Raw genomic sequence first — 23,993 nt, 5'->3', positions numbered from 1 at the left:
TATGGAGATACCCAGGCTAGGGGTCAAATCAGATCTGTAGCCACTGGCCTACACCACTGCCACAGCAACTTGAGATCCGAGCCACATCTTCAACCTACAACACAGCTCATGGCAACACCAGATCCTTAACCAATTGAGAGAGGCCAGGGACCAAACCTGCATTCTCATGGATGCTAGTCAGATTCATTTCCACTGAGCCACGAGAGGAACTCCTGTACCATATTTTAGAGTCCACGTATAAGTGGTATCATATATTTGTCTTCATTACTTACTTCACTTAGTTGCATCCATGTTGCTGCAAATGGTATCATTTCATTCTTTTTTATGGCTGAGTAGTATTCCATTGCATATATGTTCCACATCTTTTTAATCTATTCATCTGTAGATGGACATTTAGGTTGTTTCCATGTCTTGGCTATTGTGAATAGTGCTGCTATGAACTTATGGGTGCATGTATCATTTTGAATTGTAGTTCTGTCTGGATATATGCCCAGGAGTGGGATTGCTTGATTACATGGTAGTAGTATATTCCTGTGACGAATCCTTATTGCTTAGGACATGATAAAGCTCACACTCCTTAGCTCAGAATGAAAGTCCTGTTAACTATTTACTACATGTACTTTCTATGTGTACAGTAACATCACTAGCCTACAGGATCTAGAGCAGTAACATAAGTGAACAAAGAATAAATAGACACCATGGAGAAATGGGAAAACAGAGAACCCACCTAGCGCTGCGGAGTATGGCCATCTCGTTTTGATCAGACTCTAGATTTTAACAGGGATCTTCTAACTTTTCAAAGTTAATTTTTGGAAAATTACTGGGAAGTTCAAACAAAATGCATCTTCAAGCCAAATATGAGATGCAGCTCATCAGTTTCCAGCTCTACATTTTGGTATAAATGCTTCCCTTTGTCTAAAATGTTCTCTCCTTTATGTAGCTGGGCGTTTAGTTCAAATACTTAGTTCAACCTGATGAAATCATAGGCTGCTTACCATCCTCTATTCTCTGGCTTTGGGACACTCACCCAGATTCTTACAGTACCACTATCATTGATCAAACACTATCCACATTCTGGGTACAGAGCTCAGCATTCCACAGATACAATCTCAATTCATTTCGCTTGCTTCTCCCAATACTGTGAATTGCATATATTTATTTTATTTTATAGATGGGGAAAGAGAGGTGTGAAGAAATTAACCAACTTATCCAGTATCATGTCTTCTGCATGGAGAAAGCAATACCATACCTCAATTCTGTCTTATTCCAAAGACTAAGGTATTACAAATTATCATCTTTATCACACTGCTATTTATTTTTGGTTGGCTCTCCCCACCACCACCACCACAAAAACCATGATTTCTGTGAGAATCAAAACTGATTTTATGGGAGTTTCCAACATGGCTCAATGGTTATCGAACCCAAAAAGTATCCATGAGGACTCGGGTTCCATCCCTGGCATTGCTCGGGGGGTTAAGGATCCATGGTATCATGAGCTGTGGTGTAGGTTGCAGACATAACTCAGATCCCACATTGCTGTGGCAGTGGTGTAGGCTGGTGGCTACAGCTCTGATTCAAACCCTAGCCTGGGAACCTCCATAAGCCTCCAGTGTGGCCCTAAAAAGACAAACAAACAAACAAACTGATTTTACTCACACTGTGTGGCCGTGCTTCGGATCCCTCCTAATGATTAGAGATTCTTCCTTCATCAGTCCATCCATCTGTTCACTCATTTGCTTAATTACCCAACACTTACTGGGCACCTATTATTCACTCTGGTAGGACTCTGGTTTGGGGACTTATTGAGGGGTCAGTCAGTATGGGCGGCTTGGAGGTTCACAAAGGTAGTGGAACGTAAGTATGTGCTTCAGGTTAGTTCAAGCCACCATGTAAGCTCTCTGCCTCAGGACCTCATGTACTGAGTTTGGATGCTGACCTTGCTCTTTACCAGCTGTGCGATGGGACAAACTACTTTACCTATCTGGGCCTCAGTTTCTTCGACTGCTGTGACCAATTCCTAACTCACTGGCTTGCTTTTGAGTACTGACTTCATACAAATAAAGCTCTTAGGATGTAAATGAACAGTAAGCCTTAGTTAGTATGATGGTTACTTTTATGTCTCCACATGTCTAGGCTACAGTGGACAATTGTTTGGTCAAGCACTAGTATAGATGTTGATGTTAAGGTATTTTTTAGGTGTGAATAACATTTAAATCACTGGACTTTGAGTAAAACATAATTGTATATAATGTGGTGGGCCTCATCTAATCAGTTGAAGACCTTAAGACCAAAGAGTGAAGTTTCAAGGGGGAAAACAAAAGAATTCTCCTCCAGAATGCAAGATTTGGGGCTCAAGATCCAAATGCTTTCTTACCTGAGTCTCCAGCCTGCTGGTCTGCTCCACAAATTTCAGACCTAGTGGCTTTCACAATTTCATGAGCCATTCTTCAAAAAAAAGAATAAGTAATTATTTAAAATAAATATTTACCTCTTTCTATGTATATAATAATATAACATATATAGTAGTTTTTATATATTATAAATAAATATATACATTATATAAATATATATATTATATAAGTATATGTAATATATATTATAACATAAACTAGTTTTTTATATATAGTTTTATTAATATATATATGTATATAACTTGTCTAACATCATGTTTAATACAGGGATCTATCTATCTACCTATCTTCCTATTGGTTCTGTTTCTCTGGAGAACCCTGCTTAATACAGTTAGTGTTACTAATGCATTAATGTAAATGCAAATAAAATGTCATAATTTGACCTTTTGATTCTTTTTTCTTTTTCTTTCTTTCTCTCTCTTTTTTTTTTTTTTTTTTTTTTTTTTTGGTCTTTTTGCCTTTTCTAGGGCCACTCTCGCAGCATATGGAGGTTCCCAGGCTAGGGGTCGAATCAGAGCTGTAGCCTGTAGCCGCTGGCCTACACCACAGCCACAGCAACACGGGATCCGAGCCGCATCTGTGACCTACACCACAGCTCAAGGCAACCCCGGGTCCTTAACCCACTGAGCAAGGCCAGGGATCGAACCTGCAACCTCATGGTTCACAGTCAGATTAGTTAACTACGGCACCATGACAGGAACCCCTGACCTTTTGATTCTTAATGACCAAATTAGTGGTGTGTTTCTAACATCTCAAATGTTTAAAAGGAAACCTTCCCCTAAAGAGAACACAAGCAAAGGGATAAAGTAAGTGAACAGCTAGCTCTTCGCCACCTTGCTTCAAAGTAATTTTTTATGATTCAAAGATTAGATTTGTATGGTAAAACTCCATTTGTTTTCCCTCTTTCCTAAGTAGATAGATCTGCTAGCTGGAAGCTGAGAGGAGAATCTAAGGGGGAAATTTATGCCCACATGATAGGAAGACAGAAACTTAATACAAATCTTAAGCCAGAATTTTCCCACCTAGCCCTCTGAAAACCATGCTGATCTGCAGAGTCACTTGGCACCACAGCTCCACCCTCCCTCTGTTCTTGTCCCATCCCTTCTCACAAAGAGGTTCTTGGTCTTTAGCCTTAGCTGCAGGCAGGACACAGGACTTGGAGGGGAAAACTGGCCAGGACCAGAAGAAGAGGCTTAGAAATCTCCTATAAAGCCCTCATCCTTCTCATTACTGCCTTTTGGATTTTTGAACACAAAATTTTATCTTCCTGTTAGATACAGTTCCTATCCCATCACCATGATTTAAACATGATATTAACTGGGATTCTGGTAGGAAAAAAAAAGACAAGAAAAGAGTCTTTCTGAGCAAATGTGAGAATCATCTGTAAATGGTAGAGTTAGCGAATTAAATATATCTGTTCTGTTTGAAATAATAATAAGCACCATATCATGTGCTTACCACGTACTAACTACTGTTCTAAGTAATGAGTACTTATTAAATTGCTTAATCATCACAGCATGATGAAGTAGGGTTTTACTTACTTAAAAGAGGAGAAGTCTAAGGCTCAAATATATTACATAAAATTTCCAGAGTTATTCCACTAGGAAATGATTGAACTAGGATTCAAAATGTTATGCTTTAAGCCACTTATACCCCTTTACTTTCTCAAAAACTCCAAAGGTATTGAAAGACCTGTTTTAAGTAATAGTTAAGCACCCAGGGGTTTTAGTCTTAATAAAAGTCAGGCAAGCACCCAGGGTTTTTTGTCTTAATAATCTTTATATTCTCACGCTAGAATTCATGTTAAACTTTCACGTTTGTACTCCAATCCTCTCTTGAGCCCTAAATAATTATGCATAATTGCTTACTTACAAATGTATTCATCCATTCTGCTTTTACAACTAGAGAAGGCCTGAAAAGTTGATAGCAACACACCTTGTCACTGAATGAAATATTTGCCTCCCAAAGTCTTTTGTAATCTCATCAGTCACCATTTCTGAGAATTTACCATTCTGCCTCTCAGGATTATTTCTTTATCTATACTCTCTCCTGTCACCCTTTGTCTCCCCTTTACTTTCATCTCTCTGTGTATGTCTTGTACTTATTCCTGTTTCTCAGGATCATGGCTGAGCTCAAGCATCAGTCACTTATGGAGCAAATCAGCAGGCTACATGCTGATTTCACCCACACTCCTCTTCTCAGCAGCAAGACCTTCCCCACCTGATTCTGGATCCCCCAGATGTAGAATCTTAGTGTAGCAGCAGAAGTTGGGAAGAGACAGCAAAGAACAGGAGGTCAGTCACAGTGTGGAATATCTCACTGGAGGGAGAAACACATGATAAGGACTTCTAATCCCTAAAAGATCTCAGTTGATCTGGTTCACATGGGAAGTCTCCTAGGACAGTGCTTAAAGGCATATACTCCAGGGTGAAAGTGTAGAGTCCAGAATCTCAGTATGGCCATTTACCAAATCTAATCCTGGGAAAGTGACCTGACATCTCTGTGTCTCTGTCACCTTCACAGAAGAGATGGTGCCTATAAACCTTGAGCACAATATTTGGTGAGGACTGTGTGTTACCCTATAGTATCAGCTATTATTACTCAGAGTCATAAAGCGTTAGACTTGGGTAAATTTTAGAAGCCAATTCCTAACTCTTACTGATAGGGAAACTGAGAAAGAGAAAGGAAGTCATTTGTCTGACAGTACATAGCAGGTTTTCCTACTCAGCAGGCAGGATGTTGCCACACTATCACTGGCCTTTCTAGAAAGGTCTTGGTCACAGTGCAGTCTCTATTGTTTATACTTTATATATATTAAAGGCCAATGTCTGAAGTTGTTTTTCCTCTTGGGTTGATGGATTTATGCTGAGCCATTATCTCACCTATCTGCTCTGAGAGAAGGACAGAAAACTAGACAGGATTAGGGATGCCAGAGATGGGCAGGGATCACAGCGGAGTAAACAGCCTCCACCGCAGCCTCACAAAAGTGGCTGTGGGCAATGAAATAATCAGCCTCACACAGACCTGGAATAAAAACAAAACAAAAACAAGGAGCCTACTGACCACAGAGTTCAGTCCTCTAATTCCCTGACAATTGTAGGTTGATAAAAACAGATCCTAATGCAGATTAAAGGGGCCTGGGTACAAGTACATTCATTGAGCTCAAATCTTATCTTCATTTATCTAATCTGAACAACAAAGAAAAACATTTTAAATGTTTTTCATTCTGAATTGACTGGAACAAAACAGATAAGACTATTTGAGTCCCATGGTGATGGTCTATTTCTGAGAATCTCCTCTGAGCTAAAAAATCCCAGGGAATAAATAAATCAAATGTGAATGAGACCTTTTCATCCATACCTCTTCATCTTCATTAATTTTCAGGTGTGGAGGAGGAAGTATCCTCATCCACAGAACATCCATGTGGACCTAGAAAGAATTACTAACTAAGCCTGGGCCCTGAGGACTCAACCTGGATGTGGTCCTGCCCTACAGAGCTGCCTGTGACCCTTCGAGGTGGGGGGGGTTGTCTAGGGAGGCTTTCAGATAAGGGATGGCACCTACTTGTTATAATCTTGCTTACTAGAAATTAAATCTCTTCTTTCAGCTCATGTTTTACCCTTTTCATTGCTAGTTCTCAAATTGCCAGGCAGACCTGTTCTTTGGCTTTAAATTTTCAAAAGGCATATGGAGATAGCCAGGTGGAAGTCAGGGTGGTAAGGTTTTTATTTTTCCTTTTTTGCTTTTTTATAGTTTTTTTTTTTTTTTAGTGTAATTTTAGGTTCACAAATTAAGCAGAACGTGCAAAGACTCCCATATTCCCCTCAACCTACATGTGCACAGCCTCCCCCATTACCAATATCCCACAAGTGGAAGAGATTTTTTTCACTCCTCTCATTCACATTATCAGCTTTTTTGTACACATTCCCTCCTCATTACAAACTGGCAGCCGCCATAGGAAGTATTGGAGCACATCTTGTTTTCTCCTGAGCTTGTCTTTCTGAGGTGCTTCTGTTTTTAATGAAAACCATAGAAACTTCTCCTTCCACCACATTCACACCACAGACACAAAGCTGTTGGGAAAACATTTTAATTATTCCAAACCACAGCACCTAAGGTACATTTCTAAGTAACTACAAAGAAGGAAGCCTTGGAGACCCATAAAGGGAAACTAAAGGCTGAACTAGAGTCAAACCTAAGGCGTTGGCCATAGCCAGTCACTACAACTGGAGCCAGAACCTGGACTTCCTAAATCGCAGTCCTTTTCCTATTGGGGGAGAGGGTGTTTTTAGATGCTGTCCCCTTTGATGAATAGCATATGATAATTCATTAATGAAACACTCTTTGGGTTGGGGGGAGGGGGCACTGTCCAGGTCCTTCTGATCTGAGAATGAAATGAATCATTGCTCTGAAACACACTGCTGTGGGGAAGAGGCTGGGTGTGTGTGTGTGCGTGAGTGCGTGCGTGCGTGTGTGTTGTGAGGAGCGGGGAAGATGGAGAGGGTAGGCTTCATTTTCATAAAGATGCTAATTGATAAAAGGATATATATTTTGGTCAAGGTGGGATGTCTTAGGAAGCAAAGTGGGCTGAAAACCAAGTTCTGGATATGCTACTCAATGGCTGTGTGAGCATATGAAAATTGCATGCCCTCTCTGGGTCTCAGTTTCCTAATCCATAAAGTATAAAGATTTCTTACAACCCTTGCAGAAGTGTATGATTCTAGGAGAGAACATGAAGGGAAGAAGGGGGCAGAGGGAGGAAAAGAGAAAGGGGAGGAGGCTGAAGAAAAGGTAGGGAAGTGTTTGTGAGGGAGGGAAAAGGGGTGGAGAAAGATAGGAAACGCTTTTGAATCAGAAAGTGAAAAAAAAAAAGTTTAAAATGAAACTGCGTCTCTTGAAGTCTCTATTTTTTATCTTGATGCATTTTTAGTGTTTAGACATACATAGTAATTTATGGATAAATGTAGATTGAATGAATGGAACGAACGTCTGGGAAGGCTCACAGAGGGAAAGAGCGAGGAGAGAAGTGAAAGGAAGTGAGCGCTGGACCCTGCGTATCTTACCCTTCTCGGGGTGTCCCCACATCGTGGGCGGGACCTTCCAGCCACCAGCGCGTGGGCCATCCCCAGCTCTGGCTCTCTCTCTCGCTTCCCAGCGAGCCGCCCTGAAACCGTCAGGGGGCGCTGCGCCTTGGCCGGGCCGGGTCCTGGGCGGAGCTGCTTTAAATTGCGGCGCCCAGTGGCTCCGCGTCTCAGTCCCGACCCGGGAGCAGCAGCAGCAGCTTCTTGCTTCTCAACTTCAGCGCCCACCCGGCCTTAGACCTGCACCCCTCGCATCTCCAGCTGCGGCGCAGGGAGCCGAGCTCCGCGCAGTAACTTCCTCCGCGCGGCTCCTCCACCCCCGGGAGTCCCGGGTGCGCACCTGCAAACTCCGCCTTGTGCACCTGCGGCCCTTGAGCCAGAGCTATGGCCAACGCGGGGCTGCAGCTGCTGGGCTTCATCCTGGCCTTCCTGGGCTGGATCGGCTCCATCGTCAGCACCGCACTGCCTCAGTGGAAGATTTACTCCTACGCTGGTGACAACATTGTGACGGCCCAGGCCATCTACGAGGGGCTGTGGATGTCCTGCGTGTCGCAGAGCACCGGGCAGATCCAGTGCAAAGTCTTCGACTCCTTGCTGAATCTGAACAGTGAGTGCATTCCCCACTCCCGCAGCCAGGACCCAGGGATCCCAACCCCCTAGTGACTCCGTTTTGGAGTAGTGGCTACTCCATAGGATTCTGTTGCGTAATTACATGTCTGTCAACGTTCGATGGATCGAGTCTTCTTATCCTGTGCTGGAAGTGGAGAGATCTGTGGTTTGGAGAAAAAGAGGCCCACAACCAAGCTCTAGATTTTTCTCTAGCTCTCTGGGTGATACTTTACTCCTCTTCCAGGTGTGATTTCATCTTATATGCCCCTGACAGTGGGGTGGCAATTGAGCAAGTGAAGCCAAACTTGAACTTGAGCTCTTAGGCCTCCCCTGGACATGCTAAAATTCTGTATAAAGAGTTGAAAAACTATGGTTGGGACAGGAAAATGGTAAGCCGTGAAAAGTTTGGAGCCTGGTAGCTTCTCAAGTTTATAAAATTAAATAGATAATCCCAAAGTTATTGAATACATTTTTAAATCTATCTTTAGTTTGAGTTTTCCTGGGAAAAATCGCATTCCGATATATATTGTCTCAACCTAGCGTCTTCTGCTCAGAGTTTAGTTTGAATCTTTTGATTCTTTTGATTTTTAAGATCTAGTAAAGGAAGGAGGCCCCTAGGCATCCCCTCCCATGAATCTTTGAAGAAGTCTTTTAAGATTCTCCAGAAGGGTTTAGCTTTCAAGCCAGGGGTCTTCAGAGGAGGCAGAGGTGTAGTGTTAATTTAGGAAGTGAAGATTGGTGGCCTATGGAAAAAGGAGGATGAGAAAGAAAAGTTCTAAACAACCTCCCTTCTACTAATATGAAGGCAAGAACGAGGCACTAGGCGTTCCCATCGTGGCTCTTCGATACTGAACCCAGTTGTTATCCAGGAGGATTCGAGTTGGATCCCTGACCTTGCTCAGTGGGTTAAGGATCCGGCATTGCCTGTGGCTGTGGTGTAGGCCAGCAGCTGCAGCTTAGATTTGACTCTCAGCCTGGGAACTTCCATGTGCTGCAGGTGTGGCCCTAAAAGGCAAAAAATAAAAATAAAAAATTGAGGCGCTAAAGACAAATGCCTCAAAGGAGACCCAGCTGATGAGTGCAGGTGTCAGGAGACAGAGGCCAGGTCCTCTTTAAGTTTCTGTCTTCCACAAAGGAGTTGCTGTGTAGCAGATGTTGACTTCTTACTTCTATCAAGTTGAAATGCATTATGTAGAGAAAAATAGTCCTAAGGATGTGAGAGAGATGGGTGACAAGATGGCTTTTTTTTCCTTTTATTATTTTTTTCAAACAAAAGTTTTTGAGAGCCCTGTCAGAAACTCATGAAATCCCTACTTAACTTTGATAGTAACAATTCATGGCTGGAGTGTCTTCCTTGAGATATAACATTAGTTTTCCTGAACCTGGTGTCTTCCATGCCTTGAAACTAACTGGAAGAAAAGCTTCCTTAGCCTTTGCCTAGATAAGCAAGCCTGTCCCCTTTGTGTGATACCTGGAAGCGCTGTTATCATGGCCCAGGTTTACTTCAGTTGCTTTGTCTATCTCCTGAATATGGTTTTGTGAAAAGCTATGTACTTCAGAGGTGTTAAATCTGTTCCAAATCCGTTTAAGCCCCTTGAGTACCTGTGGAATTTGGTTAGTCAGTGTACACATGGAGCTTTTTAGTGTTGTTATTTCGGCTTTTCAAATTTCCCATATTAGGATTTCTTTAGGCCAAATATAAGGAGTATATTAGGTGTACTCCTTTGTATAGTCATTGACTCTCCCCCATGGAGAGATAAATACATGTAAGGAATTGTGTCAGGCATTTGGGGGTGGCATTTTGAGAAACTGACAGGTGGAGATGTTTCTAAGGGCAATTTCAGTCTCTGGTTCCTCTAATCAAAATAGTTCATTGTCACATGTTGAAATAGGTTTCCTTTTAACTTCTGTAAATTATCAGAAAAAATCCAATTAATCCATGTTGTAAATATTCAAAACAGGTCATCCCTACACGTGATAAAGTATTGTTTTATTGTCATTTATTGACACTTTTTATTGTCATTTATTTCTAGTTAATGTAGCTGTTACAATTTTTAAAGCTGTGGAACTAAACAATATCACCCCCCATATACATTTTGGAGATTTCTTCCACATGAATATCTTTAAACTCCAGATCAAATTCCTCTTTTTGTTTTGGTTAAAGCCAGAGTTTATCCAAGGTGGGGCCAAGACCTTTTTCTCAAAACTGACTCCCAGAAGAGGGAGTCTTGACTCACAGGTACCCTCCCCTACCTGCCAGTGATTCACTAGATGCCTTTGGTTGGAGCCCAGAGAACCGACCTATCTCTGTTTCTACACCTGGACGGTAGAGCTCACGCCCACCTGGTGTAGAGACCTGAGGAGGTGACTCATTGGCTGGTTTTGGTACAGTCCCGTGACATCTAGAGTTAGTTGAACAGGATTATCTGTACATATAAGTAGCGTTCCTTGTAAAAGTTGCATTCCACGACGTGCTTTTAGGTGAAAAGCTTCGCTAGACATTTCTTGAAATTGTTTCATGTTCTCTTTGCTAGTGAGCCCACTTGGCAACTGAGGGCCCAGATCTGAGGATTTATCAAGATTATAGCACTGGATGTGTTAAAAGCTCTTGCTCCCCTGCTCTAACCAGAGTCAGCTATAAAAAGCACATGACAGTGTCTAAAGGGATACAGTGTGCTTCAGCCAGTGTTGGAAATAAGATACAGCAGGACTTTCTGAGGTGGATCTTGCAAAGCAGTATATGAAAATGTAAGTGAGGAACTTCCTGGAGAAACAAATCTTACACTGCGGACTGTGGTTTTACTATGGCTGAGATGATCTCACTTCCATCCAAGTATGTGATGTTTATTGACACTGATGACTGATAGCTGTAATATACAAAAAAAAGAAAAAGAAAAAGAGTGCCAGATCAAATTGCAGTAGACTTTTCTTGATTAAACTGTACGTCCTGCCTTGTTTTGATCCAATTCTCAAACTTTTGGCAAGCTAGTGCCTATTTCATGTGCTTAGTTAATTGCTTCTTCTGGCTTGACTTTAATAGCTAGAGCTTTCCAAAGACTGGGTTGCCCCAGGAGGTTGCGTAGTGGGAGGTGTGTAAGTGGAGGAATAAATAAGCATTTTGAAGGAATGTTATAGGGAAAATCCAAGCCTCAGACAAATGGGAGGTTAGGCTAGACTCTCTCTAAGTCTCATCTAGCCTTGGGATTTTGTAATTTGTTTATAACCTCCTCTAGCCTGTTCAACTTGCTTTGCATGAATCCACATGTGTGTAGGTGTGCTTTAATGAGTATTGGTCGTTGGTGAAGTTTCCCAGCACTCTCACCATGATGTCAGGCTCAATCAAAGAACGAAATCACTGACTTGGACAGTCTTTGAAGCATAGGCAGAGAGGAGGGCACCTGCTTATACTTTCCTAGACTGCATTATGCCTGCTGAACCAAGGGTGTTCAAGGGGCCATGGGTGTTCAAATCTGTTTCAGGAATTAATTCTGATTCTTGAATAATGAAAGTCAAAACCCATACCTGGGCTTGAGTTCCCAAATCTTTGGGGTTTTGTTTCTGCTTTTTTTTTTTTTTTTTTTTTTTTTTGCTTTTTAGGGCCACACCCCTGGCATATGGAAGTTCCCAGGCTAGGGGTCAAATCAGAGCTACAGCTGCTGGCCTACACCACAGCCACAGCAACACTGGATCTGAGCCGTGTCTGCCACCTACACCACAGTTCACGGCAATGCCGGATCCTTAACCCACTGAGCAAAGTCAGGGATGGAACCCGCAACCTCATGGTTAACTAGTTGGATCCATTTCCACCGTGCCACAATGGGAACTCCCATTGAGTTCCCAATTCTTATTCTGGTTTTGCGCAAACTCGCCATGGCTATGATAGTGAGCCACTCAATCTCTCTGGGCTGTGGTTTCCCCACATGTAAAATAGGGCAGAGTGGGAGGTATGGGCAGATGAACTCGTGACTCATTCATTCATTCACCAAACATGAGCCAGGCCCTATCTTGTATGCTAGGGATGCAGCCAAGATGATTGATAAAGTGCCATTGATTCCTTCTATCACCAACATTCTTTGTTACTAATTTCAGTAATGGAAAGGAGACAAGCAAGTGATAGAGTTCAGGTTTTCCTTGATTGAGGTGATGAGTCAATGGCACAGAGGTGACATAAAAATATACATTTAATCATGAGACAATCTAAGAAACAAAAGAAGAGAGCAAGACTGCTCAGGGTATCCTGAAAAGTAGTGAGTCTTGCCTTATCCCAGACCACAGATATTGACTGTGCTGGAGTCCTGAGGTCACACCCAGTGGCCCCCAGTTTATCCAGCAATAAAATGGAAATGCTACCAAGGAGAACTTTTGAGAAACTTTGAACTTGAGTAAAAAGTGGAAGATTTAATAAGTGAAGAAGTCATGGGAATATAGTTCTGTGACCTTCTCTGATGAGCTCATTTAATTGCAGAGGAGAAGAGAGGGTTTTTTTTCCTAGTGGTCAGTTTCTTTATCTGCCCAATACTTACTAAGCAACTACTGATGCAAAGAGGGACCATGTGAGGATACAGATATAATAATTAAGATCGACTTTACTTATGATATATAGTACATGGGGTAATAATATAGTAAGTAATATGGCTAGTAAGTGGCATGAACAATGCCAGGTATTTAAAGGAGATTCTGCTGCTTGTGTAGTAAGACTTTAGAAATGCCTCAGGAAAAAAAAAAATTCCACTGACTTGCCTCTGCTTGTCTTTCGGCGCTTATGGTGATTAACTTCACTGTAGTAGATCAGTAACTTCTAATTCATTTTTGTCTCATAAGTAGAGATCTTTGTAAGTGTGTTTTCAAATTATACTTTCAGGTTGCAAGTGGTAAGAACTCCTTAGGGAGTCTTTAATCTCAAGATTATCAGTCTAGCTAAGTATAATTAAAAGACTGCCTTCTCCACATACTGCTGAATAATGATGAGAAACAATAGTGTAACTTTTTGAATGTTTGCTAACCATTTTCTCCACAGACAACTCTAGTCAGTGATAATAATATTGCAGAGGTATCTGCTAATTTAATGGACCAGAAAGGAACATATTTGCTTCTGGATTTAATCCAAGCAGACCAACTCAGAGTTAATAGTTCAAGGCATAACATATCTCTCTGGTCTAAAATATACTTTTTTAAAATTAAAGCATAGTTGATTTCCAATGTTGTGCCAATTTCTGCTCTATAGCAAAGTGACTTAGTCATACATGTATATACTTTTTTTTTTTTTTTTTTTTGTCTTTTTGCCATTTCTTGGACCACTCCCGCGGCATATGGAGATTCCCGGGCGAGGGGTCAAATAGGAGCTGCAGCCACCAGCCTACACCACAGCCACAGAAACGTGGGATCTGAGCCACGTCTGCAACCTACACCACAGCTCGCGGCAATGCCAGATCCTTAATCCACTTAGTGAGGCCAGGAATCGAACCCACAACCTCATGGTTCCTAGTCGGATTCGTTAATCACTGAGCCACGACGGGAACTCCATATACTTTTTTTTTTTTTAAATATTATTTTCCATCATGGTCTCTCCCAGGCAGTTGGATATAGTTCCCTGTGCTGTACAGTAGGACCTTGTTGTTTACACATTCTGGTCTCAAACATTTTATAGTTTTCAAACATTTTGCACCTTCTCTGCTCTGCCAGTCAAAGTGTTCCAACCAAGAAAAGCTTCATCTTGGAAGCTCATTAGATGCATAATTTTAAATTTTAGAACATTTAAAAAGTATATGGGGTTAAACAAAAAGTATTAATTTTTTTCTCCCTAAATGAGTTTGTAGTTTTAATGAGCTAAACTAGATCTGGCTCTCTGTACCAAGGTTTTGGTATTCATAGGCTTTCCAGGAAGGTGTTTCTCAGAATTATTTCAAAGATGAAGCTTAGCAAATGAGTATTTTTACCTATCATAAAAGAATTTTTAAAGGATAAAGATGTGTTCAAACTTAAATTTTAAAGGATGAAGATATGTTAAATAGAGATACTGTTCTTAATGCTTTATATAGTAATACGAACAAATATTTGGCCCAAGTCCTCAAGGGCCTCACAATTCCATAATTTAGATCTTTGACTTAAAAGGCTTCCGTAAGACGTTAACTTGAAGGATCTGGTTCCAGCTTAAAACCACATAGAAACCCCTCATAACTTGTAACACAACACTTTAGATTTTATCCACACAGAAAACCCTCATAACTTGTAACATGACACTTTAGATTTTATCCACATAGAAAACCCTCATAACCTGTAACACAACACTTTCTTATTTTGATTTGCAATCCACCATTATGTATACCCAACTGACTTTTCATGTTGTTATGATTCTCACCCCTTTTTTTGTATTTTTTCATTCTCCTCCGCTACCACATATCATAATAGTTAAAATCCATCCAAATGTCTCCAATAATGCAAGATGTAATTTTGTGTTTGATGCCCATCTAGCATTGTAAAATCCAAAGACATTTCATAAACCAGTGGATGTCAGGACATAAGTGAAAAGCATATTGCTTTACAAAATAACACTACTGCTTTATCAGATTTTTAAGAATGAAACATGATCCCCTTGCTCTATGTGATTTACATGATTCCTAAGTATAGCTTTTTTTTTTTCCATTTTCTCCATTGTTTGCACATTATGCAAGAGCTACATTATTCTATAAAGAAATAATGCATACTAGGGTTTGCAGCAAACAAAAAGAAATATCTGTTCCCTCTCCCTTAGAAATTTTGGAAAAGTAGTGGAAAGAGTAAGATGGGGCATGGATTAAATGCCTTTTCTTTGAGAACTGAAAGGGGGGCAAACCTCGGGATGAAGAAAGTAAAGATGAGATCATTCCAGGCAAGTGCAGGTGGAGCCCTGGAGGGGCTGTTCCGTGTGCTCGCTTGCCTGGGTGGTTTTACACAAGCCTGACACAGGAGATGGGGGCCCAGCCGACTCTTCCTAAAGCATACTTTGTGATCCAAGTGCTCAAACCTGCTGGGCTTGTGGCCTGCTGTTTTTACATGAAGTACATATCAGAATGATTATTACAGAAGCTGGGCCTGGTTTGGGGCCCTACAATTCAAACAAAGTGGAAGACTTAAATATCAGAAAATGCAGCCAAAGGGGTGAATAAAAGGTTGGAAAACTGGGCTTTATGGAAAGTAGAAAGTGGTTGAGAGATGTAAGAGGCTGTACGTACTTGAAGCACTATCATTGGAAAGCAGAGGGTAAAAATCCTGTCACCTGTCCTTAAACTCTTCAGTGACTTCTGATTACACTTAGCATAAACTCCAAACCCCTTAACCTAGCTTGCGAAGTCCTGTATGGTAAATGCCTCCTGCCTGGTAGTGACCAGCTATCCCAGTTTGTCCAGGATTGAGGACCTTCTCAGAAGGCAGGTCTTGTAGTTTTTTGTGTGGGTTTTTTCTTTTTTTTTTTTTTTTGTCTTTTTAGGGCCACACTCATGGCATATGGAGGTTCCCAGGATAAGGGCTGAATCGGAGCTGTAGCTGCTGGCCTACACCACAGCCACAGTAATGCCAGACCCTCACGACAGCTCACTGCAGTGCCAGATCCTTAACCCACTGAGCAAGGCCAGAGATCGAACCCGCAACCTCATGGATACTAGTAGGGTTCGTTAACTTCTGAGCCACAACGGGAACTCCAGGTCTTGTAGTTTTAAGCCAAGAGAGTCTCAGGCAAATGAACAGGCGGTCACCCTGTCCTCCAGGCATGTGGATCATCTTTATGACTTTCACCATCTCCTCTTCCAGGGTTCCTTTGCCTGAAATGCTTTCTTTTGGAGTAGAAAGAAGTTAGGATCCTATCTGAAATCTTTGTTATGTACAAGAGCTTAGTTACTTTATTTTTCATTTTCCTTCTAAGCAGTGATCGTCTTGGTAAAAACTGTTGGTAAATCAGGAGGAAGGACGTGCCATAACTGTGGAGTCCTTGGTACTTTCTGCTTCATGCTACAGTGTGGTTTGTGATTCCAAGGAAGAAGTTTCACAATACTCTCATAAGCAGCTCTAGTTCCTGGTAAACCCATGGTCCATGAAACATGTGTTTTGATGCAGGAGTTCTTATACCGCCCTGGAATCTCACAATAAATCTGTGGGTAAGGTGCCCCCTTGCCCACACACGTTTGTGGGGAAGTGGACCTCATAGGGGAGCATGGGAGGGCCTGGGGTTTATTTCTTCATTAAATTAAGTAAAATTTATTTTGCATTCCCAAATATCTCTCAAATACAATTAAAAAAAAATACCTTCGATACTTCTCAGAAAGAGTTTTATGATTTTTATCCTAGATTGCCTGGTAATGGCAAAGGTGTAAATATTAATAAGTTAAAATTGAATGATGTTTTAGAAATCTTTAGTGTTAACTGTGATTTGTAGCCTAAGTTCTCAACCACGAAAAATATTGACACTGAGTCCAGGTCTAAATTAGATAGTGAGATACAAAATCTTTCCATCCTGTCAGCCACTTTTGAAGGTCAGCAAGAAGTCAATTGTTCCAACTTCCTGATAAGAGATACCATCATTTATACTTTGCATAATAGAAACATGGACCCTAAGAATAATAAGTAGCTTACCCAAGATAGCAGGGTTTGTTACATGTAAATTACACTTATATTTGCAAAAATATTTGTCTCATGTTAACACCATCAAAAAGATGATGATCTTTATTTGAAGGAGGAAATAAATCTAGAATTAATCAAACTCATCCAGCTAGCATGGTTTCAGCTAATTTTTTCTTTGAACGTCCCTTTCATGCCAGAGTGATAGTATCTGGTTTTTATTCTTTAAGAAATGTATGGGCATAAATCTCTTATATCTCACTGTATGTAACTGAGTATGACTTGGTGCACTAATGACAACAACAGGACCTTAGGAGATTAATGGAATTCTGAGAAATACTACATTGAATTATTGTCTGCTACTTTACTGCATGGCAGTTTAAATAGTTTTAAAAATGAATACAAACCTGTTGTATTTCAAAATAGCATCTCAAAGGTTATTTTGTTTTGTTCTAAGAAAATGGTATTCCTAACCCCCACCCTACACCTTTCACTGGAAATACAAAAATGCTGCTTATCCAGCCATGATAATCTATGAGAAATTCATTTCTTTCTTTTTTGCCTTTTTAGGGCCACACCTGTAGCACATGGAGTTTTCCAGGCTAGGGGTCAGATCAGAGCTATAGCTGCTGGCCCACACCACAGCCACAGCAACGCCAGATCAGAGCTGCATCTGCAACCTACACCACAGCTCATGGTAATGCTGGATCCTTAACCCACTGAGCAAGGCCAGGGATTGTCTTCATGGATGCTAGTCAGATTTGTTTCTGCTGAGCCACAATGGGAACTCCTGAGAAATTCATTTCTTATCTTCCAAATCCACTCACCCAGATTTTCTGCAGCTTGAAGACTAGAGCATAAAGTTATTGACTATTACCAGAATATATTGTAAACCATTTTAATTATAAATGGTTTAACATTAGGGATAACACATGACTGTTATTTCAGAAATAAAATACTCTAAATGCTCCACTAGTAAGGACTGAAAATGTATTAGTTATGCTAAGCTTATTCAACCAGATCATTAATTATTTTTTCAGAGGATTTCGAATTTAATGTTGAAAATATAAAATGTTAGAGCTGGAGGGATTCTTACTCATCAGTCACTAGGTGTTTGTTTTTCTAGGGGAGAAACTGTATTGTTTATCTGCAGAAACATTACTAGCGCTGGGGCCTCCTGACTCCTAATTATATTTTCTTTCTTCCATGTGGTGTTGAAATATACTTGGTCTTCTATCACTTTTCTCTTTTGATCTAGGCATGATTTTTACATGTTCTAACATGTTTTCCTCCAGGCACTTTGCAAGCAACCCGTGCCTTGATGGTAATTGGCATCCTGCTGGGACTAATAGCCATCTTTGTGGCCACTGTTGGCATGAAGTGTATGAAGTGCATGGAAGATGATGAGGTGCAGAAGATGCGGATGGCTGTCATTGGGGGAGTGATCTTTCTTATTTCAGGTAAGAGAGGCTCTGTCTCCTTTAGATCTTATTAAACTCCAGATGGCATGGATTAACACCTAGTTTCTGGGGATTCCCATTGTGGCACAGGCAGAAATGAATCTGACTAGTATCCATGTGGATGTGGGTTCGATCCCTGGCCTTGTTCAGTGGGTTGGGGATCCTGCACTTTAGGTTGAAGATGTGTCTTGGATCTGGTGTTGCTGTGGCTGTGGTGCCTAACTGGCAGCTGAAGTTCCAATTCAGTCCCTAGCCTGGGAACTTCCATATGCCACGGGTACCTCTCTAAAAAACAAAACAAAATGAAAAAAACAAAACAAACAAACAAGATCTAGTTTTTGGTTTCCTTAGGTTATGTTGGACTTGTTGCCCTTGCATTGTTTGAATTTATTTCCTTTAAAATCTGAAGACATAGAAACCTTAAGTCCAGCTGGCTTTTACATGAAAATTTGAGATCTATGCTCACAGCGGAGAGGCTGTGGTGTGGGCTGGCACCTGCAGATCCAATTTGACCCCCTAGCCTTGGAACTTCCACATGCCACAAGTGTGGTCCTAAAAAAAAAGAAATATGTATTTATTGCTTTATTTAAATGTTGATTAAGGAATTAGATGTGTGAGTTTTGAGAAAATGAGAGCAAGAAGAAGACATGGACAATTCATTTATAAAGCCTTAAAGTATGATTTATCTTAAATAAGATAGTGTGTGTGTATAAAATTGTGTGTATATAAAACAATAGACTATTATAGATTATGTAAGTAGTTGTCTATCGTTTTGAAATAGACCACTCTATATACTGTGTATAGTAGTCTATTGTATTTGAAAATGACAACAATGATTATAATCTACCACTAGAAAAAACTAGAATTAGATATTTTTTCTCATTTTCTCTTCAATAAAAGTATGCAAATTTCATCAATAATGAAGGAAGAGTGCCTGTGCCTTTGCTAAAGATTTGATTAAAGTTTATTCAAATTACTCCTGTCAGAAAAAGCACAGATAGCATTTTATTCCCAATAGTTTTATTTTACATCAAAGGCTATGAATCAACTTATTGCGTAGAACTCTTTTGCCTTCTGGTAACTCCCATCCATCACTCCATCCATCCATAGTTTCAGGGACTTCCTAGGGAGTGTGAGTTGCAAGTTCCAGAGCATTCTCATGTTCTCCTTGAGCAGCCAAAAGCAGTAGTGTTTTCTCTCAAGTATCAGGGGCAATTAAATGGGACCACTTTTTTTTTTTTTTTTAATGGGAGGAAGGGGTAAGAGAGATAGCATAGAAATGTTTAATGAGTCTAAATTGATGAATTTTTAGAATGACTATAAAAAGAAGTCATTGAATTTCTTTGGATAAGAGAATTTTTGAGATATTGTAAAAGACAGAGTGGATTGTTTTGCTAAGAAGTTTCTCTGGCATTACTGAAATGCAAAAGGCATGAGAAATTGAGAGAGTGTGCTGCATGTGTTGATCTGATGTGGCATCTCAGCAATCTCAAGGCAATGCCTGATATATCCGGCCAGTGGGGCAATAGGATGGTCCATTCTGAGACAGGTCCTGCTCGTCCCTGCTATCCAGCTCTTTCCTTTCATTTTGATCATTCAGAAATGTAAATTTTGAGTTTTGGTCAAGAGGAATGTAGAAGGGTGTTCATCTTCCCTTGTGTAAGCAACTAGACATAATGCTAACAACTTTGGCTTTATCAAAAGTAGTTTAGTACACTGATGTAAAATCATAAATTTGAAAGAGATCTTAAATGACATGAATCTGCTGAACTGTTTCCAGGAGTGTCATTTATGCCCATGACCTTGAACTATAAGTGAATGACAACATGAACAGTATAAATTATGCCTAACTCCAACCTAATATTTTTGTCTGCCTTTAGAGAATACTTAGAATAAATTATATCTGAACCTCTAATCTCCCTAAAGTCATCTGAATTAAAATGGACTAAATTAAAAAAGTCTAGGAGTTCCCACTGTGATACAGTGAAATGAATCATACTGGTAACCAGGAGGTTGCAGGTTCAAATCCCTGGCCTTGATCAGTGGGTTAAGAATCTGGTGTCACTGTAAGCTGTGGTATAGGTTGCAGAATCGGCTCGGATCTGGCATTGTGGCTGTGGTGTAGACCGGCGACTACATGTCTGATTTGACCCCTGGCCTGGGAATCTTCATATGGCGCAGGCGCAGCCTTAAAAAAAAAAAAAGTCTAGCATTACTGGTGAGATTTCATTCTTGTAAAATACTTATAAATGAACTATATTTATGCTCAGTGTTCCATAGTGATTAACAGTGTTTTGTTTCGAATTTCTGTAGGTCTGGCTATCTTAGTTGCCACAGCATGGTATGGTAACAGAATTGTTCAAGAATTCTATGACCCCATGACCCCAGTCAATGCCAGGTAATCCTATCCATGTGTTAAATAGTTTTTTCTCTGAGAAAATACCCTTTTTTTGTGTTCTGCAAAGTCCAGTTAGTGCTACAGCTTCCCTGATTTGCTATGCAGAATTTTATGGAACTTTCTGTCAAACTTGAAAATATAACAGCCTATATAGGAGTTCCTGTCATGGCTCAGTGGTTAACGAATCCAACTAGGAACCATGAGGTTGCGGGTTCGATCCCTGGCCTTGCTCAGTGGGTTAAGGATCTAGCGTTGCCGTGAGCTGTGGTGTAGGTTGCAGATGCAGCTCTGATCCCGCGTTGCTGTGGCTCTGGCGTAAGCCAGCAGCTACAGCTCCGATTCAACCCCTAGCCTGGGAACCTCCATATGCCAGGGGAGCAGCCCAAGAAATGGCAAAAAAAGAAAAAAAAAAAACAGCCTATATAGATGACAAAACAAACCTCAAAGTAGAAAGGTTCCAAACTGTGTACTTTCCAAATGTATGCAAGACCTTTTTTTGTATTTTAACTTCTTAAGATATTAATATAGATACTAATATATTTGAAATTTCATTTTTGCAGTATATGCTGATATTTACACTTAATCGTGATTATCTGAAACTTGTGTAATTACTATTATTACACAGTTTATGGCTGATCAAAAAAATAGTACTAATTTAAAGGTTAACAAATAATACTTCATTCCTGCTATTCCGTGGTGACCTAGTGGGTTAAGGATCCAACATTGTCACTACCTTGGTTCAAGTCATTGCTATTGCATGGATTTGACCCCTGGCCTGGGAACTTCCCCATGCCATGAGCATGGCCAAAAATAAATAAATAAATAGAAGTTCCCATTGTGGCTCAGCAGTAATGAACCCAACTAGTATCCATGAGGATGCAGGTTTGATCCCTGGCCCCACTCGGTGGGTTAAGGACCCAGCATTGATGAGCTGTGGTGTGGGTTGCAGACTCCACTAGGATCCCATGTTGCTGTGGCTGTGGTGTAGCCCAGCAGTTGTAGCTCCAATTTGACCCCTAGCCCGGGAACTTCCATATGCCACAGGTGCAGCCCTAAAAAAGTTAATAAATAAATAATATTTCATCCTAACAGTTTAATCTTATTTAGGAAAAAAACAGTTTATTTATAAAAAAAAAAAGTTACCATTTTGAAATTTTGTGTTTCATCACAACCATAAAAACAACTTTACAAAGGCTGTCCTTCTTAATGTTGCCAGTTGTGCAAGTTAAAGGGCTGACACTTGGCTCTCAGGTAATGACACTCTTTGATCAAAGACAAGGCTCTTTGTCTCACTGTGTTCACATCTTTAAAGCCTAATAACTACCTTCAGAGCCAGGCTGTTAAGATGTAATTATTGTTTGTTGAGTTCTAAGATGAATGGAGGAAAAATCCCAGTGGTGGAGAGATAAGGTGTGCTGCTTTTTATATAATCACCCACGTATAGGAGGACACATAGTGCAATGATTGTGTTGGAACCCACCCAGTAAGATCTACCATGTAGAGACAAGCTGCTGAAGGGCAGTAGGCTAAAATGTTACCAGTAGTAGATATGAAAGCGCTTTATGAATGGCTAGGCTCTGTACACTCATTTATATTGTCTTACAGGATCCTGAAGGTGAGGCAGATGGTATTGTCCTACTTTAAGAAAAGCTGAGGTTGAGAGGTGCAGTTACTAGCCCACCATTCAGCAGTTGAGAGTTGAGATGATGCAAACCCAGGCCTTATAACTAAATCCACTCCTCTCCATCCTTACTGCCCACCCTCAGCCACAGATCTTGTCCCAGGAGTATAACTTAATACATCCACCTGGGTCAACTTAATCTAGAATGATTTCTGGGCTTTTTAGGAGTCTTTGTCACAAAACCATACATTTCAGATTTCAGTGTTTATAGGTACCAGGGATTAACTATTGAAAATTCAAATAGTCTCCATCACACTCTAGCAGTTTATGGACTGTGGTTGCTACTTGATGATAGCCTGACACATTAAGTTCTAGCCCAGGAACAAACCAGGGCCCAAACCCAACTTCTAAAAGTAGGCAAACATGCTTTACAAGTTTCCTACACATGGAAAATTCTTTGGAAACATTTGTGTAACTAACCCGGTTCTGAGGACCACATTGCCTGAACTACTATTGCAAATTCTCAACAACTGCAGTGTAAACATTCTCATGTGTACATGTTCACAAGCTTTAAAGTACTTGACAAAATTTAAGGGGATTGTGGGGGAAAAAATATAGTGAGTATGATAGTGATTTTGTTCCTTAATTTTATTTAAAAAGTTTCCCATGGTTCATTGATTAAGCAAATGCATTGTCTTGTCTCTTTAGATATGAATTTGGTCAGGCTCTCTTCACTGGCTGGGCTGCTGCTTCTCTCTGCCTTCTGGGAGGTGCCCTACTTTGCTGCTCCTGTCCCCGAAAAACAACATCTTACCCAACACCAAGGCCCTATCCAAAACCTTCGCCTTCCAGTGGGAAAGACTACGTGTGACACAGAATCAAAAGGACAAAACCGTGTGGGAACAACCAGAAAATGGACATTGAAATACTGTCATTGACACTGAGATCTTCGACTTTTGACTGTTAGAGTCTGAACTGTGGTATAACCAAAAAAAACATTATTTTTTAAAATACCCATTGCTAAAAATGACATGGTCTTATTTTATCTCCTTTCCTCAATACAGGAGGGAAGCCATTTTCATGTGTATTACTGCTTCCCACTGAGTAATCATCTCGAATGTGGGGAGAGGGCGGTCCTTAAATATATATAGATATGTACATATACATGTTTTTTCTATAAAAAATTAGTAAAAGCTCTTATTCTCTTTATGTTGGCATAAGCATACTTAAAATATACCTAAAAAAGAAAAAAAAATATATTTAATTCTGTTGATTAAATAAGTAGTTTATTTGGTATTTTTCTCTTCATTTTTATCTACACATATATAATGGGTCAAATATCATTTACCTCCTTCGTCAGCTTTTAGTGTCTTTCACAGAAGACCTGACCTACGTTACCAAATATGAATTATTTCAGTTCTTCACATATGCTTATGTCATATTATTTTTTTGTTACTATGCTCTTACAGCACTTGCTTTGTCATCAGTCAGTCCTTCTTCATGCATTTATTTGTTTTTTTGTGAGGTTAGGCTTAACTCTTGAGTCTGATAACACATTTTATATGCATACAGGTTAATTCCTAAAGTCAGTAAGACTTAACAAATTAGAGTTTGGGCAGCAGATCTTTCTGTGTGAGCAGATGATACATTCCTGTTGACCTTCCCCCCACATGCTCCCTGTACTCTGACCTCTAATGTGCTTGTTTGCTTTGAAAATATTTGTCCCATTGAGGAGCTGTGTGCTGCTTTCAGGTGTTGTAACACAATTCTATTGATTAGATTTTTTTGAGCTACTTTTCACAGTTGTATATCCTCCCAAATAAC

At 40.3% G+C, this 23,993-nt stretch overlaps 1 protein-coding gene and 1 long non-coding RNA gene across 2 annotated transcripts; one reads left to right on the top strand and one right to left on the bottom strand.

Annotated features, from left to right (window-relative positions):
• The first annotated feature begins 7,649 nt into the window (after positions 1-7,649).
• On the top strand, positions 7,650-23,414 carry CLDN1 (claudin 1). The gene is given in 4 exon segments (NM_001244539.1): positions 7,650-8,099; positions 17,986-18,150; positions 20,464-20,548; positions 22,878-23,414. Coding segments are annotated over 4 exon segments (636 nt in total). The 5' UTR covers positions 7,650-7,876; the 3' UTR covers positions 23,041-23,414.
• Positions 11,719-20,354, bottom strand: LOC146397669 (uncharacterized). Its single transcript, XR_014822661.1, has 2 exons — positions 15,646-20,354; positions 11,719-15,605 (listed from the first exon to the last, which is right to left on the bottom strand). It is a non-coding gene; the product is annotated as an uncharacterized LOC146397669 (long non-coding RNA).
• Positions 23,415-23,993: the final 579 nt, after the last annotated feature.

This window comes from Sus scrofa, chromosome 13 (assembly GCF_054392235.1).
Source record: "Sus scrofa isolate SSC_HxYL_T2T_F1_AM1 chromosome 13, Sscrofa_HxYL_maternal_Yorkshire_Landrace_v2.0, whole genome shotgun sequence".
In the NCBI taxonomy this organism is placed as follows: Eukaryota; Metazoa; Chordata; class Mammalia; order Artiodactyla; family Suidae; genus Sus; species Sus scrofa.
Note: the sequence above shows the minus strand (reverse complement) of the source record. Positions and strands in the feature narration are given on the sequence as shown.